The sequence below is a fragment of the Protopterus annectens genome, chromosome 3.part1 (assembly GCF_019279795.1).
Source record: "Protopterus annectens isolate FY-2018-M chromosome 3.part1, PAN1.0, whole genome shotgun sequence".
NCBI lineage: Eukaryota > Metazoa > Chordata > Ceratodontiformes > Protopteridae > Protopterus > Protopterus annectens.
In genome coordinates, this window is record NC_056732.1 from 1,412,395,056 (window position 1) to 1,412,419,989 (window position 24,934).

General features: G+C 39.1%; 1 protein-coding gene across 2 annotated transcripts in view; it reads right to left on the reverse strand.

Annotated features, from left to right (window-relative positions):
- Positions 1-812: 812 nt before the first annotated feature.
- NRBP2 (nuclear receptor binding protein 2) overlaps positions 813-24,934 on the reverse strand; it is a 1,106,111-nt gene continuing 1,081,989 nt past the window's right edge. For both annotated transcript variants that reach the window (XM_044067493.1, XM_044067492.1), the window contains one exon: positions 813-3,399. Coding sequence is in view for 1 of the 2 variants with exons in the window: in XM_044067492.1 (XP_043923427.1) it covers positions 3,301-3,399 (99 nt within the window). In the remaining variant the exon portion in view is untranslated. The remainder of the gene's footprint in view (positions 3,400-24,934) is intronic.

Here is a 24,934-nt window from a genome sequence, read left to right on the forward strand (position 1 = left end):
TGGGATGGTTAAGGCCAGTCTCTAATGAAATGGGATAGGAGAAGGCTTAATATGACCTGCCAGGGCAGCAAGCATAGTGCTTATGTATGAACTTATGACCCTATACTATAAATATTGATGGAATAAGACAAATTGTCTTAATGCGCATTTCTTGAGAACAAGAACTATGTTACTGAAATGTCTGCCATTATCCATTCACCAATTGTCTCAGTCTTGTATCTCAAAATCATGATTTGTAGGAGGGACAAAACAAAATTTTGAGGCAAAATCATGGATAGCACTTAAAATAAAGGATAGTTGAGTATATGAGCTAATTAGACACAATCTCCCTAGTGTGATTCACATATGAACAATAACTAGTGCATTCATTTTTCATGTTCATGCATGTTCAGGTACATAAAGAACCACAGCTTTGACTTCTGCACTTCATTGAAGTGAAATCTATAAATGAACATCAGTGGGAGGAATCACTAATTGTCCCAGTAAGTGCATTTACTGATCTACATAATACCATGCAGCACTGTATCATTATATGTATCACATGCCCCTCATTTCACAAAACACAAGTTACTTCATTGACTGCCTGCCCCTGATAAAATCAACAACTGTTTATAGCATAATTCATCTGGGGCATACAACACTAGACTGGGTAATTACCATCTATAAGGTAATATGTGCATTTATATTCAGCATATATGCTGCAAGGCTACCCAATGTTTTGTCATTATGTGATCAAAGCAGTGTATTAATCTGCATATCAACTGGTTACTTATAAAACAGAAAAAGCATATAACATAATGAACAACAAAGTATAATTCTCAAACAGTTTTCTATATTTGTGCATTTTTATACGTACTTACTAAAAATATAAAAATGTATTTTATCTCTTGCCATTTACTTAAACCAACTTCTAATTCTGTGTTAGCATCATTGTTGCCATTTCTCTGGCAAAGGGGTGAAATATCAATCATAATGAATATACTGAAATGTGACATTAGCGCAAGTGTGGTAGACTGAAGTAAATTATATATACAAGAACACAGATATAACCATCTTGTTTATATTTTGTTATAAAAAAAATGAGAAAACATTTTGCTGTCTTAAGATTGAAATGATTAAATGAGTCAGTGCAATGTGTTTCAGTTTTATGATACAATTAATATATTGAAATAAGTTTTTATAATCCTTACATACATTCTTCTGAACAAATCAAATACAATTTAAGTAAAAACATTGCTGAGGTATAGCAAGGAATATACTTTCATTTAAAACATTGTAGCATCTAGATGTATGTGACTTGGCGCAATATACCCTTGTTTAAGCTATTTGATATAATAGCTCTCAAACACTTCTTGAAGGTGGGAGAGTTTTTGCTATTGTTTTGGTGAAACCTATCTTTGGTATTACACGTCTCTCTCTCTTTTCTAACCCACTCTGTACAATATGAAGATGGATGTTAAACAGCAACAGAAAGTGTCTTGCGTAGTAACACCCCTTCTGTCTTGCTAGTTTACAACAGCATAGCTAGCTCTGGGCACTAGGGTACTCTTTGCTTACTGAAGGCCTGCTGGTAATGTGGGGGCTCTACCTAGATTTAGAACATTCTTTGCTTTATTAAGAATATTAACAATGTTTAAAACTATCTGTAAGGGCCATTGAGAAGTCTCTTGTAGTACTGTAAAATTATGAAATTATACATTAAGTCGTAGTATAGTCAGTTGTAGGCAGCCAAAGAGGATTTCCTAAAATAAATAGATGTACATCTGGTTATAGAGGATTTCTACCTCAATTAAATTTAAAGAGTACAGGTCTTTGTCACAAAGATTACTACCACTGCCCAGGGCCATATTTCATGAACAGCAGTCATAATATCAATACAGGCATGTTACCTGTATGACCAGTCTTTATAATGAATGATCTGATATCATCTTTCATAGTAATGCATGATAAAGGGGATGTGAGCAAAGTTGAACAACCAGTAGGAAACTCTAAAACCAAGTGTGGGAAAGTTAAACTAGTTCTATAAGTTTTTTTTTCATTGACAAATTACACAAAACAGGGACAAAGAATATAGAAAAAGTCTTACTGTTCTAATTCAGCTACATTTGCCTTATAAATCGAAGACTTGTCAGACATACCGGACACTGACTCTTTGTCAACATTTGTAGTCAGTGCAGTCAGTGTGGTTCTTCCTACCATAACAATAGATGTACCTTTTATTTTATCCTAACCATGCATCAACATATTTGATCAACAAAATGTCTGATTTTCAGTTTGGCTTTCCTAGATGTCTCGTAAAAAAGCTGGTTCCAACCTATGTGAAACAATAGATCAGTCAAGTGAGTTGATGAGCATGAACGGCAACTGTCTTTCACTTTGCCAGTCAATGATGGTGATTTATACAGTTTTTAAGTTGTCTCATTCCTTTTTCTAATTGATGATTCTGAATGCAAAATATCTATTAATGTTGGATGCCCACAAAAATGTGGCTAATTTATTCACTACTACCCCAACAGCGCCATAAAATATTTAATTTAATAATACCCATCCTTCCCAAAGGGAATGAGGGAATACCTTTTTTTACCATCCTTTGTCTTTCATTTTTTAAATCCAGTTAACAAATATAGACTATAAGAAAGCCATCAGCCCTTGATGATGAGTGTCATATATCAGTACCATTATCTAAAATACTGGAAATGTATAGGCTTATAAAGTAAATCTTTATAAGCCTAATATTATGCTTTGAAAATCACCTTTGTTGCTAGCTCACATGTTTATGATTCTTTTCTAATACACTAACAGTGTACTGTAGAGGTTTTGAAATTTAATATTAAAGAATAAAATTATCTTATTCAGTGCTATGGAAATGAATGAAGGCCAGGGAACAGTGAAAATGAATGCTTTAAAATTTCAGGTTTGCATAAGTAGTTTCAACAAAAAAGACCTAATCCAAATTTTCCTCAGTGTATTCTAGACATTTAATAGTAGCAACGATTACAGATTTGCATAAAAATAATTCATTTTGGGTGTCTTAATCTGAAGACATAGTTTCCATTGGATTGCTTGGTCCAAACACCATTGTATCTGTATCGCCTTCTTTGTTCTACAGGTACTGCTTCTTTTCCCAGTTCTGATACCAGCAGGAGAGCCTTCTTTCAATCCCAACTGTTCACTGTCACATGTTGCTGACATGTAACTGTGGCACCACATCTTGGGCACAAATACACCAGTGGTTCCTCATCAATGGCTCCACAAATTGGTGACAGCAGAAAGTGCAGCAGATCAGATTCTGTCCTTAATTCAGTGCATTGTGGTCAAAACATAGGAGTGGCTGGTTCCATTAAACTGCTGTCTGTTGATGACCTCTTCCAGAAAGTTTGCTAACTTCTCACAGTCATCCTAGAGTAACAATTACAAACACAAAGAAGTGAAGGTAAATCATGTGTCAAGGGCCATATATAACTATCCGAGATGAAAAGAAATCTAAAGCTCTATCAAGGTTAGTTTTGTGTGAGCAAACAGCCACAGCATTCAACATTATGAGGATATGATGTATGATCACATTTTCTTAAAACAATTTCTAGTAAGAAAACAGTCAAAAAAGGATTTCAGTCTTACTGGTTGCAGACCATCTCCTACAAACATTTAATGCAAAGATAAAACTAAAAGTTCAATTTAGAACACACAGACTCTTTTAATAAGTGCAACAAGTTGTTATATAGATCTGTGTTCCAGCGGAATGAAACGAAACGCAGGTAGTGAGATATTTAAGCAATAACCCATGACTGGATGTAGGTAATGCTGGATTTACCTACAGCTGGTGTGGTTTGATCATGATGGCAAAACTTTCGTGATCAAACAATACCAACCATGGATAAATGCAGCATTACCCACACTCAGGAGTGGGTTATTGCTATTATACAATGACACTATTTAAGAAAGAAAGAAACTGCTTTCCTTTCTTAAATAATGTCTTTGTATAATGGAGCTGTAGTGTTTCTTCACGTTCTTCTGCCTTTTCTAATGTACTGCTCATGCATATGGGACTTACATTCTTATGCTTGCACAGTACATCTGTACTGTTCAAGAGAAGCAACACAGAAAAGAGTGTCTGTTGCTGTTTATTTAACGCTAGTCTTAGTACAAGAAACCTGAACAAAGCCTAACACAATGGGTGGGGGGAGCAAAAGTCCAAAAACAGGGACAGATTGCATTGCTGTTATAAACTGAGAAGGAATGAGAGGTTCCTTAATGAGTAAAAGACCAAAACTATGAGGCAAAAATCTGGACATTCTGTGAAGATCTGGACAGTTGAGAGGTATAAAGGACAGACTGTATTGCTCTTATAAATTTAGAAAGTTAAGGGAATGATACATTCCTTAATGAAGAAAAGACCAGAACTATAAGGCAAAAAATCTGGACATTCTGTGAAGATCAAGACAGTTGAGATGTATGAGACTCTGCTGAGATTTAAGAAGGGACAGAGCAGAAATGCAAGGAAAATCAGGTACATTTCTGTTTCTTTACTTTTGCAGAATGTACCTGATTTTTCTTGTATTTTGCTCTGCCCTTTGTAGTACATTTCAATAGAAAAGTCTATCCACTCAGTACTTTAGCAGCCAGACTTTTTTTTCTATTGATATATGCTCGATTTACAACTGCCATGCTGGTTGGGCTGTCCAATCAGCATGCATGTTTTTGAATGGCAATGAGCTGTTATTGTAAAATAATAGAAAGTATGAAGCAAAGTGAATTTAATTGCATTACTCATATGCTGAATGGACATAAGCTCTATACCGCATTTATCATCACATGTTTAATTAGTAATGTATAAAGAAGTTTGCAGTGAGTTACCTGTGTTATATGCAACTTTATGAAACAAGTGATTTTAGTCATCTGTGTCCTGGAATGCCTGGCTTGCAGCATGTATGACATGGATGAATTTACAGAATAAATGTTAAACCTTCATGTATATCTGTATGTGTTTATGTCTGTCTAGTTTGTTAAATTTTGATTAGATTTTTTACTCTTATTTGAATCTCTTTGTTGGCAGTTATAACAGAGGGTTAAGGCTATGCACTGTTACTGAGCTGCTTCCTGTGTTACAGGGTTTGATTCCATTTGCCTTCTGTGTGACCGTGAGCAAGTTGCTTAATTGGACAGTGCTCTGGGGCAATTGGGAAATTGGACTAGGCTACTCAATGGTCTCCTGAACCACACACCTAAGAACTACCTATGAACATATTTTATACTGGATGATGTGCTCTAGAGTAAGTCAGTGTTTGCTATGTACATGTTAGTATATAATGTGCCTGGGTCTGTATTCAGGGTAGGTGTTTCATAGGTTCATAGGTTGGTACTAGGCTAATGGCCCTAGGGCCTATACAAGCCTAGCCATAACAATTCCCTGGATATTTCTTCCCACAATATTTACTTCTCTGGACCCCTGTCTAGCAGGGCGACTGACATGATCCCCGGGGTGAATTTCCTATCTCCCATCCATTCATCAAGGTTCCTTTTGAAGAGGGCCAAGGAGGCGCTCTGCTTGATATGTATGGGCAGTCTATTCCCAGAGTATGGGGAGTCTCTGGGTCAGGAACCTATCACTCCAGCATGTTTTGTTCATTGTGATGACAAGGTTTAGATCCCTGGAGTGTGTGGCTCTGAGGGATTGGGATTTCTTTAAGTGGAGCATGTCCAACAGCTCAGGGTTTGACATGGCCTTGTATGTTAAGCAGAGATCACCTCTGAGTAGATGATATGCCACAGAGTATAGCTGGAGTTTTTTTAGATGGTCAGCATATGGCATCTGCTTTACTCCTGTGATTCTTTTAGTGAGGTATTTCTGTGGCCTTTCCAGCTGTTGCAGATGTCTTGTGAGGTACATACCAAACAGGGCATTATACTCTATAATGGGTCTAATGAGGGATGAGTAAAGTGGGACAGTGACCTCCTTTTTTCTGGATGAAAAGCCCTTAGTGATGAGGTGTGCCACATAGAAGGAGTTCCTGACTGTTGTGGCGATGTGGTTATCGAAAGTGAGACCACTGTCCACCTGTGTCCCTAAGTCTCTCATCACACTATCAATGTTTAGTGTACTGCCACCTATGTGGTAATTCATGGGTACATGTTTTTTTCCAAAGGGGATAACTATACATTTCTTGGCATTAAGCTTGAGCCCATAGCTCTGGCACCAGGCATCTGTTTCAGTAAGACCCTTTTGTAGAATATCCATGTCATTTGGGGATTCAATAATGGCTCCCAGTTTGCAGTCATCTGTGAACTTTGTTAGCCAGAGTCCCTTAGTGTTGGCCTGTACTTTAGAGAAGTAGATGCCAAACAAGAGTGGTCCCAGGACTGAACCTTGAGGTACTCCACTTGTCACTTGTTTGGAGCTGGATTTGGAGTCGGCTACTTTTACAGTCTGGGTTCTGTCATTAAGCCAGTTGGCAACCCATCGAGTAACATAGGGATTTATGCTCAGCTTAGTAAATTTATCTATGATTCCAGAGTGGGGGATGGTGTCAAAGGCCTTGGCGAGGTCCAGATAGGCTGTGTGGACTGCCTTACCCTCGTCCACAGCTCTGGAGACTGATTCGAAGAAGTCAATCAGGTTCAGGAGACAAGATCGGCCCTTCACAAATCCAAGCTGGGTGGGGTCCAGTATTTGAAGGCTGCCAATGTCTTTGTTTATAAGTTCCGTGATAATGCGTTCCAAGCCCTTGCAGATCAGGCTAGTCAGACTGATGGGACGGTAGTTCCCAGGATCCAAGGTGGATCCCCCCTTGTGGAGTGGGATAACTGTAGCTGTGCACCACTCAGTGTGCACGCAGCCTGAGGAGAGGCTATGATTAAACATGACACTTAGGTGAGGTGCCAGTTCATTTTGTAGTTCATGTAGTACATGTTCATGATTACAGAGAGTAAACTATGGTGGACTTTTTTACAGATATTGAATTAGTAATTAGTTTATGGAGTTTGGGAGGGATATCATAATTTATTTTTGAAATATTTTGTGTGTTTTCTTTTTGGTTTTATTTTTTTTACCTAGACTAATTTTTGATGTGTTGTGGTTGGTTAATTCAGTTGTTTTTGAACTATTTCTGCTTAGGTGAATTTGCTTTTGTGTAATAGTACTATAAGTGTATACACAGACACACACAAATACACACACACACATACTGTGATTCATAAACACGTGCACAGCACTACTATTTTAAGAGGTCACTGCACAAAGCACTTGAAAGATAATTACAGATGTAGCAGGTAGAGGAGAGTGTCTGCATGCCGAACATAGGGCTGTATCAGAAAACAGAGGTGCAATGGTAGTGTAATGAACAGCACTATGTTGCCATGTTGCCGGAGCAATGCTACAGCACAGTGCATGGCAGATGTGAAGGATGCCAGAGCTAAGGCAGGCCAGTGTGCCCGAGTTAGTGCATACCTGTCTCTCCAATACAGTGACATGTAGCTGCAGCTAGTTGCTTCTCATCACAAGAAAGGTATCACTGCAGCCAACAGAAAGACGAATGTGGGAGTGCACAGCAAAGTGACAACTCTTTGCAGTACATAAATGAGAAGGAAAATGGGTAGATATTAAAGTTGGAAAGGGGAGATCACCAAGCATAGATAAACAAACAAGGGTAATCATAATGGATGAATGGTGGTAGGGGTGAGGGTAAGGAAGGATAATATGTTTTAGTAGGGACAGAGCCCCTTTTATAATTTACATAAAAGAAGGATAGGTGGGAAAGGTACTTAATGATGCCAGTGGATAGGATAGATGGTGAAGGGCATGTAGCATGGCGGACAGACAAACATGGAAATTACAGCTGTGTAAGTTAAACTTACCATAACAGTGGGTGTTTGAATGACTGCTGCAGTAGGCTTAGCTATATGGATTATATCCTGCAAAGGACCATCCTGCCAACTTCCTAAGCTTCTAAGTCCCTTCTGCATACCTAAATTGTCAGGCAGCTTGAGCTGAGCTGACCAAACGAAAGTTTGGGTGCATAGCCCTTCAGAACTTAACTTCCAGTAGACAGACAGGGAGGCTGAGCCCTGAAACAAGAAAAAAATAAATATACACACCCTGGCATATAAAACACACCAAAAATGAGAGAGATAGAGGGAGGGAGCAGCGACTGATTAACTTACATGGCTGTACTGCAATCATCATACTGATCACTGCCTTGGCTATGTGGGCAGATTACCTTAGTTAACTAGATTTGGGAGGTGGAAGGAGAAGAGTCCAGGAGCTCCTGGAAAATCATTCTAGCAAAGCTTTTTTTTCAATAAACATCTTTATTAAATTATCAATTATGACATAGGCAATCTTACATTTATATAAATGAAAAACAAACAACATTAACACCACTTTAGTTGCAAACATTATACATCACAGACACCATTGAAACAACTGTAGTTGCAAACACTATACATCACTTAAATTTATCATGTCATTGTCAGTTAAGCATTATATGGCTCATTCAAATCCTGCCTCTTAAACCCCATTCCTTCTCTGCATATATTGTTCCCACAATTCCTATTTTTACTTATGTAGTTTGCTCCTTCCCTTTTCTAAAGATCCCAATTCCAGTTGTTTTATCTCTGTTACTATATTCATTGATTTCCATTTTCTAGTAATTGCTTTTTTGGCAGCCACCATAATTAGACTCAGCAAAGCTTTACTATGTTTATGCAATTCTGATTCTGTATCATAACTCAAAAAAATTATCTCCCCAGTCAATCTAATCTGCTCACCCAGTATCTAAGACAGAGCGGTCCTCAGAGAATCCCAAATGTCTGCCAGCTCATTACACTCCCAAAACATATGTTCCCAGTCATCTCTTTCTTGCCCGTCACTCCTCCAATATTTGCTATCCACCTGAGGAAAACTTCTCTGGAGTCTACTTGGAATATAAAAATACCTATGTAAGCACTACCAGGCAAGGATCCTAAATCTTCTAGACTTTGTTGCATATTTGGGAGATATACATACATCCCCCCATTGTCTCTTTGTGAATTGCTTATCCAGTCTCTCTTCCCAATCCTTTCTAAGTGCCTCTGATTGATTCTTATAATTATCATGCAATATTTTATATGCTATACTAATTATTCAGTTTTTAATGGCAGTTTCTTTTCTAGATTCTATTAAAAATTCTACCAGTGCTGGTCTTTCATTTAGGACCCCCTATTTCTTTCTCTTTGCCTATACTCTGATATCAATTCTTGATAGGGAAGGCAATCTTTAACATGCAGTCCAAATAAATTCCTGGCCTCTTCCATTCTATTACCTTTCCCTTTCTAGTTATTTGCTCCCAATACCTTGGTTTCTTTGCCAGTTTTCTGCAATAAATTCCAGCCCCCTCTTGCCTATTATCTATATCCCTAACCACAGTCATCCCTATTGGCAGAATCTCTTTTCTCCATTCTTATGCTGGTTTACTTCTTAGAATACTCCCTGCTATTTTATGAATATAATACCCTGTATGATTTTTGTTATTCGTGTTAAGAGTCTGCATCCAAAATCCCAATCTCTCCTTATTTCTTGAGCTTCCCCCTGTATCATCATTATTCCTTTCCACTTTGAATTATAGTTTTCTGCTTGTGCTATGTATAACAGCCTTAACTGTGTTGCTCTAAAATACCCCCTCAAATTGGGTAATCCTAGTCTGCCTTGTTCTATTGGAAGAATTGGCTTATCCCACTTGACCCCTTGCTGTCTTCCCTTCCCAGATAAAATCCTTCAACTCTTTTTTAATTGCTATCCACAGCTTCTCCTCTGGTTGATAAAAATATGCCTGACCTGTGTATAAGACTAAAGGGATTAAAAACATTTTAATTGCTTGTATATTCGTATCCATATCCATATAACAAAGCTTCCACTTTCTCAGTTTTTATATTATCTTCTGTTTAGTCTCTTCCCACATATCCTTAGCTGCCACAGCAGAGTCATTTCTTATCTATACTCCTAAATACTTCATTTTATCATGTCCCTGTCTGGACCAAGGGAAGGAATTAAACTTACAGTGCTTTGAAACAGTATGTACAGAGGATCAAGTAGCAGCTTCTAGATTACTTCTAGAATACAACCCTTTCCAAAAAAACATAGATGAAGTTAAGGCCCTGGTAGAGTGGGCCTTGACGCTGCCTGGAATAGTTTTGTTATGGTGAATATAACAAAAGGTAATAGCTTTAGACAACCACTTGATAATAATCTGTTTTGACACAGGTTGTTCCTTCTTCTTATCTTCACAAGAAATGGACAATTGATCCAAATTTCTGAACAATTTAGTTCTGTCAAAATAACAATTGGATTGTCTGTGGACATCCAAGGAACTGAGTATCTTTTCTCCTTCATTTTTTAGATTCAGGAAGGAAAATAGGGAGGTGGATAGTTTGATTTAAAGTAAACTCTGATACCACTTTAGGCATAAAAGAAGGATTATTTCTCAAAGAAACCCTGTCAGTATGAAAATGAGATAGAGTTGACACACTATAAGAGTTTGCAACTCAGATACCTTTCTTGCAGAGGTCAGAGCAATCAGTAAAACTGTTTTCCATATTAAGGCCATTAAGTCAGCCAGATTAGCTGGTTCAAATGGAGCTTCTCGAACACAAAATTAAGATCCCAAGGATGAACCACTAGTTTTCTTGGAGGCCTCTTATACAAAATCCCTTTCAAGAACATTTTGACATATGACTGCATGGAAAGAGGAGGATCCATGGGCAGACATTCTGAAATGGCTGATAAAAAACCTTGATAGAGGAATAAGAAAGGCCATAGGATATTAACTTACACAGATAATGTAGAACCAGAAAACAACTAGCCTTGAATGTGTGCTGGTTATGTTGCTTGTACCAACTAGAAAACATTTTCCATTTGCTAATATATGATTTTTCTAGTATCAGGCTTTCTTGCCTTTATTACTAACTGCTGCACATCCTCAGTAAATGGGTACTTTAAAGGAATTTAGACCCTACCATCCAGGCAGTCAACTGAAGCTGACTGATGTCTTGGTGTAGTAAACATTCCTGTTCTTGTGTGAGTAGATCCAGTCTGTGAGGTAGCTTATGGTTATTATGGTTATTACCCCTGGCCATTTCCAAAAGAAAGGACAACCATGGCTGTTTGGGCCAGAAAGCAGTCTGCACAACAATCTTCTGGGATTCATTCTGAATCTTCAGAAGTACCCTGGGTATTAGTGGAAAGGAACACTCCTGTCCAAGGAAAAGCAAAGGCATCTGTATTTCAGGCCTTTTTGCATGGAGATTTGGAAGAGAATTTTGCCAGTTTATTGTTCAGAGAGGAAGCAAAGAGTTCTACTTGAGGAACTCCCCACAGATGGATCAAATCTTGGAAGATGTCCTGGTCTAGTTTCCATTCATGAGGGTCTGCCCTGGTCCTTCTCAGTTGTCTGCCACACAGTTTTGCTCTGATGGAATGTAGGATGCCCTAGAATGAGATTGTGCTGTGAAGCTATATCCCAAGCTAACATAGCTAGTCTGCAAAGGGGGTACAACCTGGTTCTACCTTGCTTATTGATGCACCACATGACTGTAGTATTGTCTGTAACCACTTGAAGAGGTCCTGGGGACCAAAGATGGCTCAGAGAGTTGAGTGCCTGGATCAGTTCATGCATCTCCTTGATACTTATGTGCTTGTATCTGTCACTGGTGTCCCACACCCCCTGGACTTTTATCCCTCCTCAAACTGCTCCAGCAGTCCAAAGCATCTGTGTTGACTGACTGCTTTGAAGCAGGGAAGGATAAGAGGAGACTTGGATTTCAGGATATTTGTTGTACCCACCAAACAATTTCTCTTCTGACAGACCCCAACATCGGGATATGAAAAGATAAAGAGTATTGATGCTAGGACCAAAGAGATTTCAGATACCACTGTATATTTCTCATGTGGAGTCTTGACAGGGGTATCATGAGAATAGTAGATGCCATGAGACCCAAAATCCTAAGGTATTCCCTCTCAATGACCGAGGTCTGAGTGGAGAACCTTAGACATAGATCTAGATAAAAATCTAATTTTTCTTGTTACAGAAAAGCTCTTTGAACTGAGGCATCTAGTTGACATCCCAGAAACACAACCATGTGTGAAGGAGTCAGGAAAGACTGTTGAATGTCCTCTTGAAATCCCATCTTGTGTAAGAGATCTCTCACCCAAGACAGAGATTCCTGACATTTAGTAAAACTCTCTGCAAAGATAAACATGTTGTCTAAATATGGAAAATGTGGATACCATGTAGCCTGCAGTGAGCTATAACTGGAGCTAGACATTTTGTGAACACTCTTGATGAAATTGATAGTCCAAAAGGATAAGGCAGAGAACTGATAATGTGATCCAGACACACAACACCTTAAGAAACATCTGAAGTCTGGATGAACAGGGATGCGATGATAAGCATCCTTTAAATCTAGTACTGCCAAGCAGCTTTAATGAGGAAGAAAAGGAAACAGGTTGTGATGTAACATCATTTTTAATTTGGGTGTTATCAGAAACAGGTTTAGGAAAGAAAGATCCAGAACTGCACTTCAAGCATCTTCTTGCTTTGGCATTAGGAACATCCTTGAATAAAAACCCTTCCCCACCTCAGAAGGAGGAACTGGTTATATCACTCCTTGGGACAGCATTCAATGAAGAGCTGGTGTAAACAAAAGAATTTTGACACACATCCAATAACTATTTCAAATCATGTGGAAATAATTTTTAAGATAAAAATGGACGGTAATGAAGTAAAGATTAGACACTGGCATTTTCCCACCTTCCTGTTAAAAAGATAGGAATATAAGGAATGGTTAGTGGAGTTATTAGGGAAACTAGAAAGTACTCCAGAATTTTTAACTAGTGAGTGGGATAAAATGAAGGTCGAGTTTAAAAGTTGGGTAGGAAATAGAAAAAGGAGTGATATGGTTAAGGAGTAACAATAATTATTTAGAGGTAATTGACAAAGATTACAGGATAAGGGAAATCTCACAACATATGAAGAGGTGCAATTTCAAAGTGCTAAAGAGAAAATAAGGAGTGCCTGGATAATATGTATGAGTGATGTTAAGCAACTGTTTTTGATGATATCTACAGAGCACAAACACTTTTAGTGCAATGCCTTAGGCAACAGAAAGTAATAAGGCTTATTTCCTAACTTTGGGAGCCTATAACAAGAAAAATTACCAAAGATCCTGTAGAGGTATTAGAAATATTTTGGAAATTTTATGAACATTCTTATAAAGCAGATAACTGGGAAAACCAAGAAAAAGCACAAATGGAAATATTTATGGAAGGCTTAAATATGCCAAGGTTAGAGGTAGACAAGGCTCAGCAAGTAACAATTTTGATTAGGAGGAGATGAGATAAAAATAGTGATACATAAACAAGATGCAGGAATGTCTCCAGAAATAGATGGTATCCCAGTGGAAGCCTGAATGCTAGGAATGAAGAAAATGATAAAGATCTGGAAGTTTTTTTTAACAGTATTTTAAAAGGAAAGGAAAAAGCTGTGGTGACTGTAATACCTAAAAACAGTAAAGCTCAATCAGATCTAGCTTCATATAGGTCCATTTCAATTTTGAACCATGGTTATAAAGTGTTTATGTCTATAATGGCTAAAAGAATGGCAAAGGTGTTTAAAAAATTGATAGATATGGATCAATGCTGTTTTGTGGAAGGGAGGCAAACTTTTAACAGTATTAAAAGAACAGTAATGATCCAGAGGGAAGTAGAATGTAAAGCACACTGCTGTTGTTGGTGAGTCTTGATGCAGAAAAAGCATTCAACAGAGTGAACTGAGATTTTATGAGCAGGGCAATGGAAGCATTTGCATTTCCTGATACAGTAATAAGGTTAATTAGGAGGTTATATGAGGGATTAGAAGCAAAAATCGAAGTGGGAGAGTTCCTCTCTGATACGTTGTGTCTTAATGGAGGAACTAGGCATGGGTGTCCTCTTTCCCTTTTGTTATCTGCATTATATTTAAAACCATTGGCATAGAAAATAAGGGACTCAGACATTCAAGGATATAATTGGAATGGTATTCAAGAAAAGTTAGTTTTATTTACAGATTATATTATTTTGTACCTGATAAAACATGAAAAGGGCATCTTAAGGTTGTGGAACATTCTGATACAGTTCCATTTTTTCAGAATATAAAATTAAAGGAGAACTCCACCCAAATGTCAAGCTTTTCTTCCTAACATGCACACTAAGCATGCTATATACAGAAAAAGCATCATTTAATAATTATTCCATTTGTTTTATGTCTGTACTTATTTCTGTTTGCCTTTCTTTCCTACATTTCTCCCATTATCTGTTATATCATGAAGGCTACTATAGGTGGCAGAGTAATAAGGTTATGGTTATGTCACTTATTCCAACAGTGACATTTAGAAAACAATGGCTCTTAAACAATGGCATTTAAATATGCATTATCATTCATAGACTGCCAACATCACACTTCAGATAAATAGTATCACCAGAGTCTGAACAAAAGCAAGGCTTTCATGCCTAGTTTTCAGTTGCAAATGAACAAGAAAACACTTTTTTATTATTACAAATTAGTTGTCTTTCCCTTTAATCTAATGGTGAGTGCCACAAAGAAAAAATATTTTCATCTTACATTTCTTATTTTTTTTCTAAATATTTGATTTTTGCATTTTTTTCTAGACTTTATTTTCTGTAAAAGTGCATGTTTCTTCGTGTGTTTTGTTACAGCATTTTTGCACTGCCTACAGTGTTTTGTTGAGACAAGTCAGTGGGTAGGGGAAGAAAGATTAACATCAAAGGCTAATTCTAGCTACTATATTAAAAATCTGTGGTAGGAACAAATTATATAGAAAAAATTGGAAATTGTAGGGATAATACATGCAGAATAATACTTTGGAGGAGGACTGAGGTTTAAGGGAAATTTAACAATTTATGTATATGTTTGATTGATGATAATTTTATAAAACAATATATGCTATGTATTATGTTTGTAACTGCAAACATGTTAATATGTTGTTTATATAAAATTATATTTGTGTATGTCTTAAGTGATAATTCAATCAATGTGTTTAAAAAAAAGGAAAAACCTGAATGCAACACAAATCATCTCATATGAAGTAATACCTATTAATCATGGGTGGCACATTTCTCATGCTTGGGCACTGAGTTGTTACTTTGAAAAGAATAATTAACTCAGCTACTTTTCAAGCCTATCACACATATACTTCTTAAATGCTTTATCAGAAATGGCCACTAATGAAAATCAAAGGGGGAAAAGTAATTAAAAATGCAAATTCATATTGGCAGTCACATTACTGCTGTAAGCTGATGAGAGAGAAAACCACAGTAAATGATCTTGCCTATATCCAGATATGGATTGCAAAATGCAAGCAATAAAAAAGTTTTTAATCCCTTTAGTTTTATACATAGGTCAGGCATATTTTTATCAACCAGAGGAGAAGTTGTGGTTAATAATTAATAAAGAGTGGAAGGATTTTATCTGCAAGGGGAAGAGGGAAAGAATCAAGTGGGATAAGTTGATCCTTGCAATAGAACAAGGAGGTTTAGGGTTACCTGATCTGCAAGGGTATTTTAGAGCTACACAGTTAAGGCTCTTATACGTAAGACAAGCAGAAAGCTACAGTTCAAAATGGAAAGGGATGATGATGAAATAGGGGAAATTCAAGAAATAAGGAAAAAGTGGGATGTTGGATGCAGAACGTAAAAGAGAATGACAACTGTCATACAGAATAATATGTTCATAAAGAAGCATAAAGTATACTAATAACAAACCCAACACGGCAATGGAGAAAGGGTATTCTGACTCTTGGAATGACTGCAATTAGGGGTACAGACAATAGGTAAGAGGGGACTGGAATTTACTCGAGGAAGCTGGCAAAGGAACCAAGGTGATGAGAACAAACAATTAGACAGGGAAAGTAATAGAATGGGAAGAGGCTAATAAGACATTTAGACTACAGTCTATAGATTGCCTTCTCTATTAGGGATAGATATCAGTGTATAGGCAAAGAGAAAGGGATAGGAGAATCCTAAATGGAAGACCTGCATTGGTTGAGTTTTTAGCTGAATCTAGAATAGCAGCTGCTGTTAAAAAATGGATAATTAGTGGGACATATAAAATATTACACAATAACTATAGGAATCAATCAGTGGAGATAAAAAAAAAGATTGGGAATAGAGATTTGAGAAACAATTCACAAAGCAACAATGGGAGGACATATGTATGGCACTGAAATATGCAACAAAGTCTAGAAGATTTAGGATTTTTGACTGGAAGTGTTTGCATAGATACTTTTATACCCCAAGTAGATGCCAAAGAATTTTTACTCAGGTAGATGGCAAATGATGGAGCTGTAATCAGGAAAAAAGAGGCAGCTGGGAGCATATGTTTTTGGAGTGTAGTGAGTTGGTAGACTTTAAAATTCCCTACAGAGTACTCGGTTAGGAATACTGGGTGGGCAAATGAGTATAAATAAGGAAATTATTTTTTGAGCTAGGATACAGGATCTGAATTGTCTAGACATAGTAAGGCCTTGTTAAGTTTAATTCTGTTGGTTGCCAAAAAAAGTAATTGCTAGAAAATGGAAATCAAAGTCTAAACCAACCATCCTTGAAGTAATGAATACTGCAACAGTGATTAAAAAAAAAACAATAAGTGGCATATTTAGAAAAGTAGGAGTAAATTACCTTGAAAAAATAGAAATTCTGGGAACAAAACATGCAGAAATATGTTTTGGAGGAGGAATGAGGTTTAAGAAAAGGCATGAATTGAACAGTTTATATAATGTTGGATTGATTACATTGTGTAGAACAATATATGTGATGTATAATATTTGCAAATGTGAATTTTGTAATATGATTTGATTAATTTTATACACATGTATGTTTGCCTATGTCAGACTTGATAATTCAATAAATGTGTTTAAAAAAACAGTATCAGTGGGCATAGCCCTGGAAGAAGTATTAACAGAGTCATAAACATTGAAAAGAAGTTATTTACTTCATTTTCTTTCCTCACAAGAAGAAACTGCAGATAAAACATTCCTCATAGTTTAACAATTTGTCAGAATACATTTTAACATATAAACCCGAAACTTCAAGATTCTGAAAATCATAGTTGCTGAAGTATACACTTTTTACCCATGCCTACCAATAATTTCCCCATTCTCATCAGAAAGAGTAGGATTTGAATTAACTAAGTGCTTAGCAGCAGTGGGATCAACTAAAGCTTTAGCTGCTTGGCCAGGTTTGGGAATATTGTATGAAAATATAAATGGCTGAGAAACTTTATAGAGCTTTCTGCCATTTAGGAGTAGTTGGCTGACTATCAGAAAAATTGTAGGCAGTAACACAAACATCCTGCAAAGCAAACAGAACTGGAGGAATAGGTAAAAGTTCTAAAAAATCCTTCTGTAACAACTCAGCAATTTCTGTGGGAATGAGAAACCTCCATGTTCTCCAACTGAAAACAGTGGCACATTATAGCAGTAGTCTGAGAACAAGAAAAAACCCACAGGGAGAATCACAAACTGAGCTCTCCTCTGAGTCTGAATCAGAAATCTGAGGAAAACCCTGTATCTGTCCTTGCATCTTCCGGACTTATTCAGAATCTTGAATCTCTTTGGAAAAGAGGAATTCCTCTTTCTTTTACCAGAGACTACTTTACAAGAAGGATGAATCAAATAAATTAAACCCTGAACCAGATGCAGTAAACTACTCCTATCCAAACACAATTGAAGAGGAGTAGACAGATGCTTGGTTTTCTGTTTCTGTTTGACAGCACAAATGGTGCCAACCATGTTACTAATGGCATCAGCAGCTTACCCAGGGATGAGCATAGCATTCTGACACAACAGGGAAATTCCTTCTCCCAGGACCACCAAGACTGGCTCTCCCTTGTCCAGTGAGAGGAGCCCAATGGCCACAGAGGACGTGCCTAACCCCTGGAACATAGTGGCTGTAGGTGCTACACCAGAGGGATCCAGGGTAAAAGATGAGTGATCTGAGGTACAACAAATGGTCATGTCAGAATTACCCACCTGTGGCTGAGGCAAATTGCTAGCCTGCTGCGGTGGTAAAGGCTGTTTGCTTCATTTTCTTTTTGTGACTGGAAGAAGTATCGGCTGTGGGGACTGGTAGTCTATTCCATGGTCAAGACAAAAATGGTGCCAGTTTCCCAGGGAAGACATACAGCAACTGTAATAAATACTACCAGTCCACAAAAGTTACTTTTTTACAGGAAAACACAGTAAAAAGCACTTTACAACACTATGCCAGCCCTGCAAAAGTAAAATAAACATAATTTCTCCACAGAAAAAATGTTTCAGTTACTTTACACCACTTTTAAACAGAAAGAAAAAAATGTGCCATTTAAAAGTACATTATAGTTTCAAGACTGTCCATTAAAACACAACACTCCTACCTTTAAAATAACTTTGCTCAAAAATAAAGTAATAAAACATCAACAAAATTAAGAAAATGGAAGTTTTCCCCCAGAGGGAACATATCTGCTGAGCAAAGGAAAGTACAAGCTGACCATCAATCCTCAAAAGCCTCAGAGGACCATACTCTTCGGTGGCAGTAAAGCTCTGGAGGGCTTTGTGCCCAAACTTGTCCTTTAGTCAGCTTAGCTCAGCTCAAGCTGCCTGACATTTTGGGTGTGTGGAAGGTGCCCTAGAGCTTTGGAAGCTGTTTGATTGTTATATCCTTGGCAGGTTATAACCCATATAGCTAAGGCTACTGCATCAGAAAGACAGGGAGGGTATACACACAAAGGGTTGGTAGAATAGTGGATGGATACCTACATACATAAAAAAGGTGAATAACTGATGATGGACAGACAGAGAATTGAACAATGAACAAAGATTTGGGTATGACATATAAGGAAGGGAATGCACCAAGAAGAGGACAGAGGGACCTCCCAGCATGGTTGGCTATTAGGCTAGCTCAGAGAACAACAAAGTCAGGCATCAGTCCTCTAGGATGCTGATGTTATGGGGTCTGTTGTTCCATTATAGGCCAGATGAGGAATGCCTGCTAGTTGTGCGACTCCACCAGTTATACCAGAAGGCAATGAACTTTGCCAAGGTGGGCATCTATTGTCAGTGCACCTTGGCAACAACTAACCTCTGTAACTGATGTTGAGATACCAGTGGATACTCATCTAACCACTTTCAGGAGAGAAGTTTTTGCATCCTCTCTTAAGAGGCAAATACAGAGGGTACCAGTGACCACTTCAGGTCACCTCTAGCAAAGTGACCATTGGCCCTTCTTAAGAAGTAACTTGGATTGAGCACCAGAGGCAGCAGCTGGCAGAGACTGAGATGACTGTGGCCTCTCCTTCTCCTCTTCCACAACTGGATCTGAAGAAGGATGACACAATGGGAAGAAATTATTACACATATGATAGAAACACAATTGCAATTTTAAAGTGGACTGGCACAGAGCACACACAAATCCTGCTGCCTGGAGAGGTGCTCTTGCTTCCTGCAGCACCTAGCCATGTTACAATGATGGTCCCCTGCAGCTGCAAAACAAAACATGTACTGTTATGCATACATATACAACATTCTACATAGTGCAAGACTATGGTAGTATCCCCCCAGAAAAAAAAAACAAATAAATGCTTACAGTATATCTTTGCTGTACTCTCCTGAGCCTCTGCCTCCTACTGTCAGACCAGGTCAGAGTGGCACTACCTCAGGTCATTATAATGCTGACGGCATTGTTATCCAATGTAGGTAATGCCAGTGGCATCACTTAACACATGGTCCATTTCATACTAGGCATCTACCTGTTACAAGGGCCATCATATTGACCCAACAGGTGCTTCCTAAAGTGCATGTATAGGAAAAACAGGAAAAATTCTGCTCTCCCTATCTCCATGGCACACCAAGTAGAAGTTATTCTGTTACCACTTGCTGAGACAGCATTAGTCACTTGGTAGATGTGCTCAAGGAGAAATGTGGCAGATCCATACATAGAAGTACACTTTTTGAGAATCACATGCCATGCAGTGTAGAGCTGCATTGTGGCATTACAATGTACACATATTGCATACACAAACATATAGGTCACATGCTTCAAGCTAATAGTGATATGCATGGCATGAGATGAAATGTACGCTTAGTGCATTGCTTACAGGCAGCAGTTTACAGGCATTGGTGATGCGTGGCTTTATTAACATAACCACTGCTGCTGCCATTTTGCACAACACCACTTACAACTGTTTGACAAAGGTACAAAGGAACATTTTAAGGTATAGAGTAATTTGAGTAAATGTTATGTAAATGTGGAGCAGTACAGAGTTAAGGAAGGAGTCTTTGCTTTGTATTGTGGATGTCAGGGAGAGTGAAACACATGTCTTTTTGTAAGTTGGATTGTATCACACTGATATAACATGGTGTAAAAAAGGCTTGACATAAATAAAGTTTTGCCAGAATAAATCCTACATGAATACAGTACTCTCTTTTCATAGGCCAATACATGTATCCATATTAAAGTAGGCCTTTATCTTCATTTTATGTTTCACATTTTACATGCAGGTTCAGAAAATGCACTTTCAATAGAAAAGAAATTTTCAGTGAATGATACAAATGAGCACAGTGAAACAACCTTCAGGCCAAAACACTAATAGGGATGAGATGTGCTAACAGAGTATGTGGAACATTTGGTACAAAAACAAAACTTGTTTATAGGTTCATAGGTGTGTACTAGGCTAATGGCCCTGGAACCTTTACAAGCCTAGCCCATAGGATTACCCTGGCATCGTGCCACCCGACCTTAGTTCCCAGTGCCTCTGTCGAGTAGTGCCTCTGGAGTGATCCCCGGGGTGAATTTTCTATTTCCCATCCACTCATCAAGATTTCTCATGAAGAGGGCCAGTGAGGCACTCCACTTGACATGTATGGGAAGTCTATTTCATAGCATGGGCAGTCTCTGGGTTATGAACCTGTCCCTCCAGCTTGTTCTGTTGATTGTGGTAATGAGGTTGAGGTCTCTGGAACATGTAGTGCGGAGGAATTGGGATTTCTTTAGATGTAGCATTTCTAACAGAGCTGGGTCAGACATGGCTTTGTAAGTCAAGCAGAGATCGCCTCTAAATAGGCTATATGAGACAGAGAATAGTTGGAGTTTTTTGAGTCTGTCCATATAGGACAAGTGTTTAAGGCCTAGGATCCTCTTTGTGAGGTACTTTTGCGGCCTCTCCAGTTGTTGCAGGTGTCTGGTGAGGTAGATGGGTACAAGGCCTGGAAACAAAGGTTAAAGAGGTGTGAAGAACTTGTAGGAAATTTACAGGACTTTAGTATTATAGTTTTAGTTTCATAGTTTAGTACTAGGCTATCTGCACTGGGGCATTTATAAGCCTAGCCATAGTGATGTGGCTTTCGCCACCCCATGTAATGGTACAAAAGTGTACAGAATACATTTAGAATACTGTGCCTCTGTCTAGTAGTGACACAGTGAAGACCCCCTTACATAATAGAATTAGTTTACTGTGCCTCTGTCTAGTAGTGACACAGAGATGACCCCTGGGGTAAACCTACGATCTCCCATCCACTCGTCAAGATTTCTCTTGAAGAGAGTTAGTGAGGGGCTCTGCCTAACATGAACTGGGACTCTGTTCCAGAGTATGGGAAGCCTCTGAGTTATGAATCTGTCCCTCCAGCATGTCCTATTCATATTTGTGCTGAGGTTTAAATCTTTAGCTCTCGTGGTTCTGATGGATTTGGATTTTTTGAGGTGGAGCATGTCCATCAATTCCTGATTGGACATGGCCTTGTACGTTAGGCACAGCTCACCTCTGAGTAGGCGGTATGCTACTGAATAGAGCTGGAGTTTCTTTAGTCTGGCAGCATATGACATATGTTGGAGACCCTTGATCCTCTTGGTGAGGTACTTCTGGGGTCTCTCCAGCTGTTGCAAGTGCCGGGTGAGGTACATACCAAATGGGGCATTGTACTCAATCATGGGACTGATAAGGGAGGAGTATAGGGGTACAATGACCTCCCTTGATCTGGATGTGAATCCCTTCATGATAAGGTGGGCAAGGTAGAAAGTCTTTCTAACCACTTTGGCAACGTGGGTGTCAAATGAGAAGTCGCTATCGACTTGGGTCCCCAGGTCTCTGATTACTTTTTCCGTACTCAGTGGGTTACTGTCTATGTGATAATTTGTGGGTACTTTGTTTTTCCCAAAGGGGGTGACTATACATTTTTTGGCATTTAGTTTAAGGCCATGACTCCAGCACCAGTTGTCCGTTTCAGTGAGGCCTTTCTGTAGGATGTATGTGTCAGCTGGTGTATTGACTATGGCGCCTAGTTTGCAGTCATCTGCGAACTTTGTCAGCCACAACCCTCCCATGTTTACTTTCACATCTGAGAAATAAATGCCGAACAAGAGGGGTCCCAGGACAGAGCCCTGTGGGACACCACTTGTGACTGGCTTTGAGTCTGACATGGCTCCAGCGATTTTGACTTTATGGGTTCTATCCTTTAGCCAGTTTGCAACCCATCTTGTGACATATGGATTTACATTTAAGCTGTTGAGCTTGTCTATGATGCCTGAGTGGGGTATTGTGTCGAAAGCTTTAGCCAAGTCCAGGTAGGCTGTATGGACTGCTTTGCCCTCGTCAGTGGCTCTAGTGACTGTTTCAAAAAAGTCAACCAGGTTCAAAAGGCAGGATCTGCCCTTTACAAAGCCGAACTGGGTGGGATCAAGTGTCTGTAAGTCCCCAATGTCTCTGTTTATGAGTTCCATAATGATTCTTTCCATAGCTTTGCAGACCAGGCTTGTTAAGCTTATGGGGCGGTAGTTACCAGGGTCTGTAGAGGTGCCTCCTTTGTGGAGTGGGACTACTGTTGCTGTACGCCAGTGATCAGGTACATATCCTGTAGTAAGGCTAAGGTTAAATAGCATTTTTATGTGCGGGTTTAGCTCCTCTTGGAGTTCACGTAGCACGCAACCCGGGATACCGTCAGGTCCCATTGATGCTGTGTTTTTAGCTTTGCTGAGGGCGGTTCTCACCTGGACATCTGAGATGACAGGGAGGTTACATTCAGCTGGGATAAGTATTTCTTCTTTTGGGGGTGAGGGAGGGGAGAAATTTGCACTGAACCTGTCTGCCAGAATGTTGGCAATATCTGTGGGTTCAGTGTATTTTTGTCATTGTGAACTAACTCTGAACATATCTGAGGGTTTCCGCCCAGGTTTCTAACATAGCAGAAGAAGGCCTTGTGGTTATCTTTAGTGTCCATAGTGATTTTTCTCTTAAAGTTGGCCTTGGATGTTTTTATGAGAGAACGTAGCTTTCTACTAGTGCTGATCAGAGATGCCTTCTCTTTATGGGATTTTGCTCTGTCATGCAGTAGCTTCCTTCTTTTGTTGTACAATTTGTTTATGGCTGGGGTCCACCAGACAGGACGCCTGCCCTTGGTGGAGAGGGTCTTGGTTTTATTTGGGATTGCATGATCCATGCATTCTTGGAGATGTCCGTAGAAAACATTTGTGAAGGATTCTGCATTGTGGGATGTGGTTTCCACTGGCCCAGTGGGCTTAAAGGATACCATCTCGGTTTTGAGAAGTGTAAAGTCGGCTTTTGAGAAGTTTTTCACTGTAGTCTTTTGTGTTGGGGGTGGAGGTGGGATATGTATATCTAGGGTGATTAGTTTGTGGTCATATCTCACTAGTGAGGGGTATACTTCCGGTGTGGAGCACTTTTTCCCCATGTTTGTGATGATTAGGTCTAGTATATTATCTCCCCTTGTGGGAGAGGTGACTAGCTGTTCCAATGCATTTGAATTTATGAATTCCAGGAACCTTTGGGCTATGGTATTTGGGCTAAATAATGCACCCAGTCTATGTTAGGGTAGTTGAAGTCTCCCAATATGATGGTGTTTGGTGAGACATTCATATCCTCCAATGTCTTCAGGAAGGCTGAATGGGGTTCCTGAGATTGGGAGGGTGGTCTGTAACATGCTACCAGTTGTATAGCAGTTTTGCCTATGGTTAGTTGCACCTGGATGGTCTCTGATGCTTCATGTGTTGCCACTAACCTGGAGGTGTGGGTGTCCTTGATGAATATGGACACTCCCCCTCCCTTTTTGGTTTGGCCCGAGTTTTGGGGCCGAAAAGCATGATATGAGGTATAGCCTGGTAGCGCTGGGGTGCTCTCAGGAGCCTTGAACCAGGTTTCAGTTACTGCACAGGCATCGATGTTCTCCATACTGAGGAGTGCTTCGAGAGCCTGCATCTTGAGATTTAGACTTCTGGCGTTGAGCAGCATTACCCTTAATTTTTTTCCATTTTTGTTTTCTAAGGAGGTGGGTTTGTCTTTTGAGCCTTGCCTAAAAAAGGCACTATGGGGGTGGCAAGAGCCTTAGCCAATATCCGGAAGCCCAGTGGTGACAGATGCAAGCCGTCCCTTGTGAAGCAGCATGGCTTGTCGAACATGTCATCCCAAGCAGACAGACATTGGATCCCTCTAGAATGACACCAGTATTTGAGCCAATTATTAAAGCTGATCATCTTGTCTTTGTATTGTGGCATCATTCTTGGTGAGGGCAAGATGCTGCTCAGGGTCAGGGTCATACCAGCCTGGGCTACATAATCGGAGAGCTCCTCTATGTCTCTTTTCATGTAGTCCAGGGAGGTACGTCTCAGGTCATATACGCCAGCATGGACAATGACGGAGTCATATTTGTACTTGCTTTGGATTGACCTGAGTGCGTGTGTTACGTGGCGGATCCTAGCTCCTGATAGGCAGCTCACCGTTGCCCTCTCCTTGTTCAGCCTGGTAAGCGGAACGTCAGTGTGTCTGACTATAGAGTCACCTATTACTAGTGTATCAGGCATGGTGTTTGACCTTAAGGGCTGTGATTGTTTGACACACTGATTTATTGAAGTATGTGTTGCATGTGT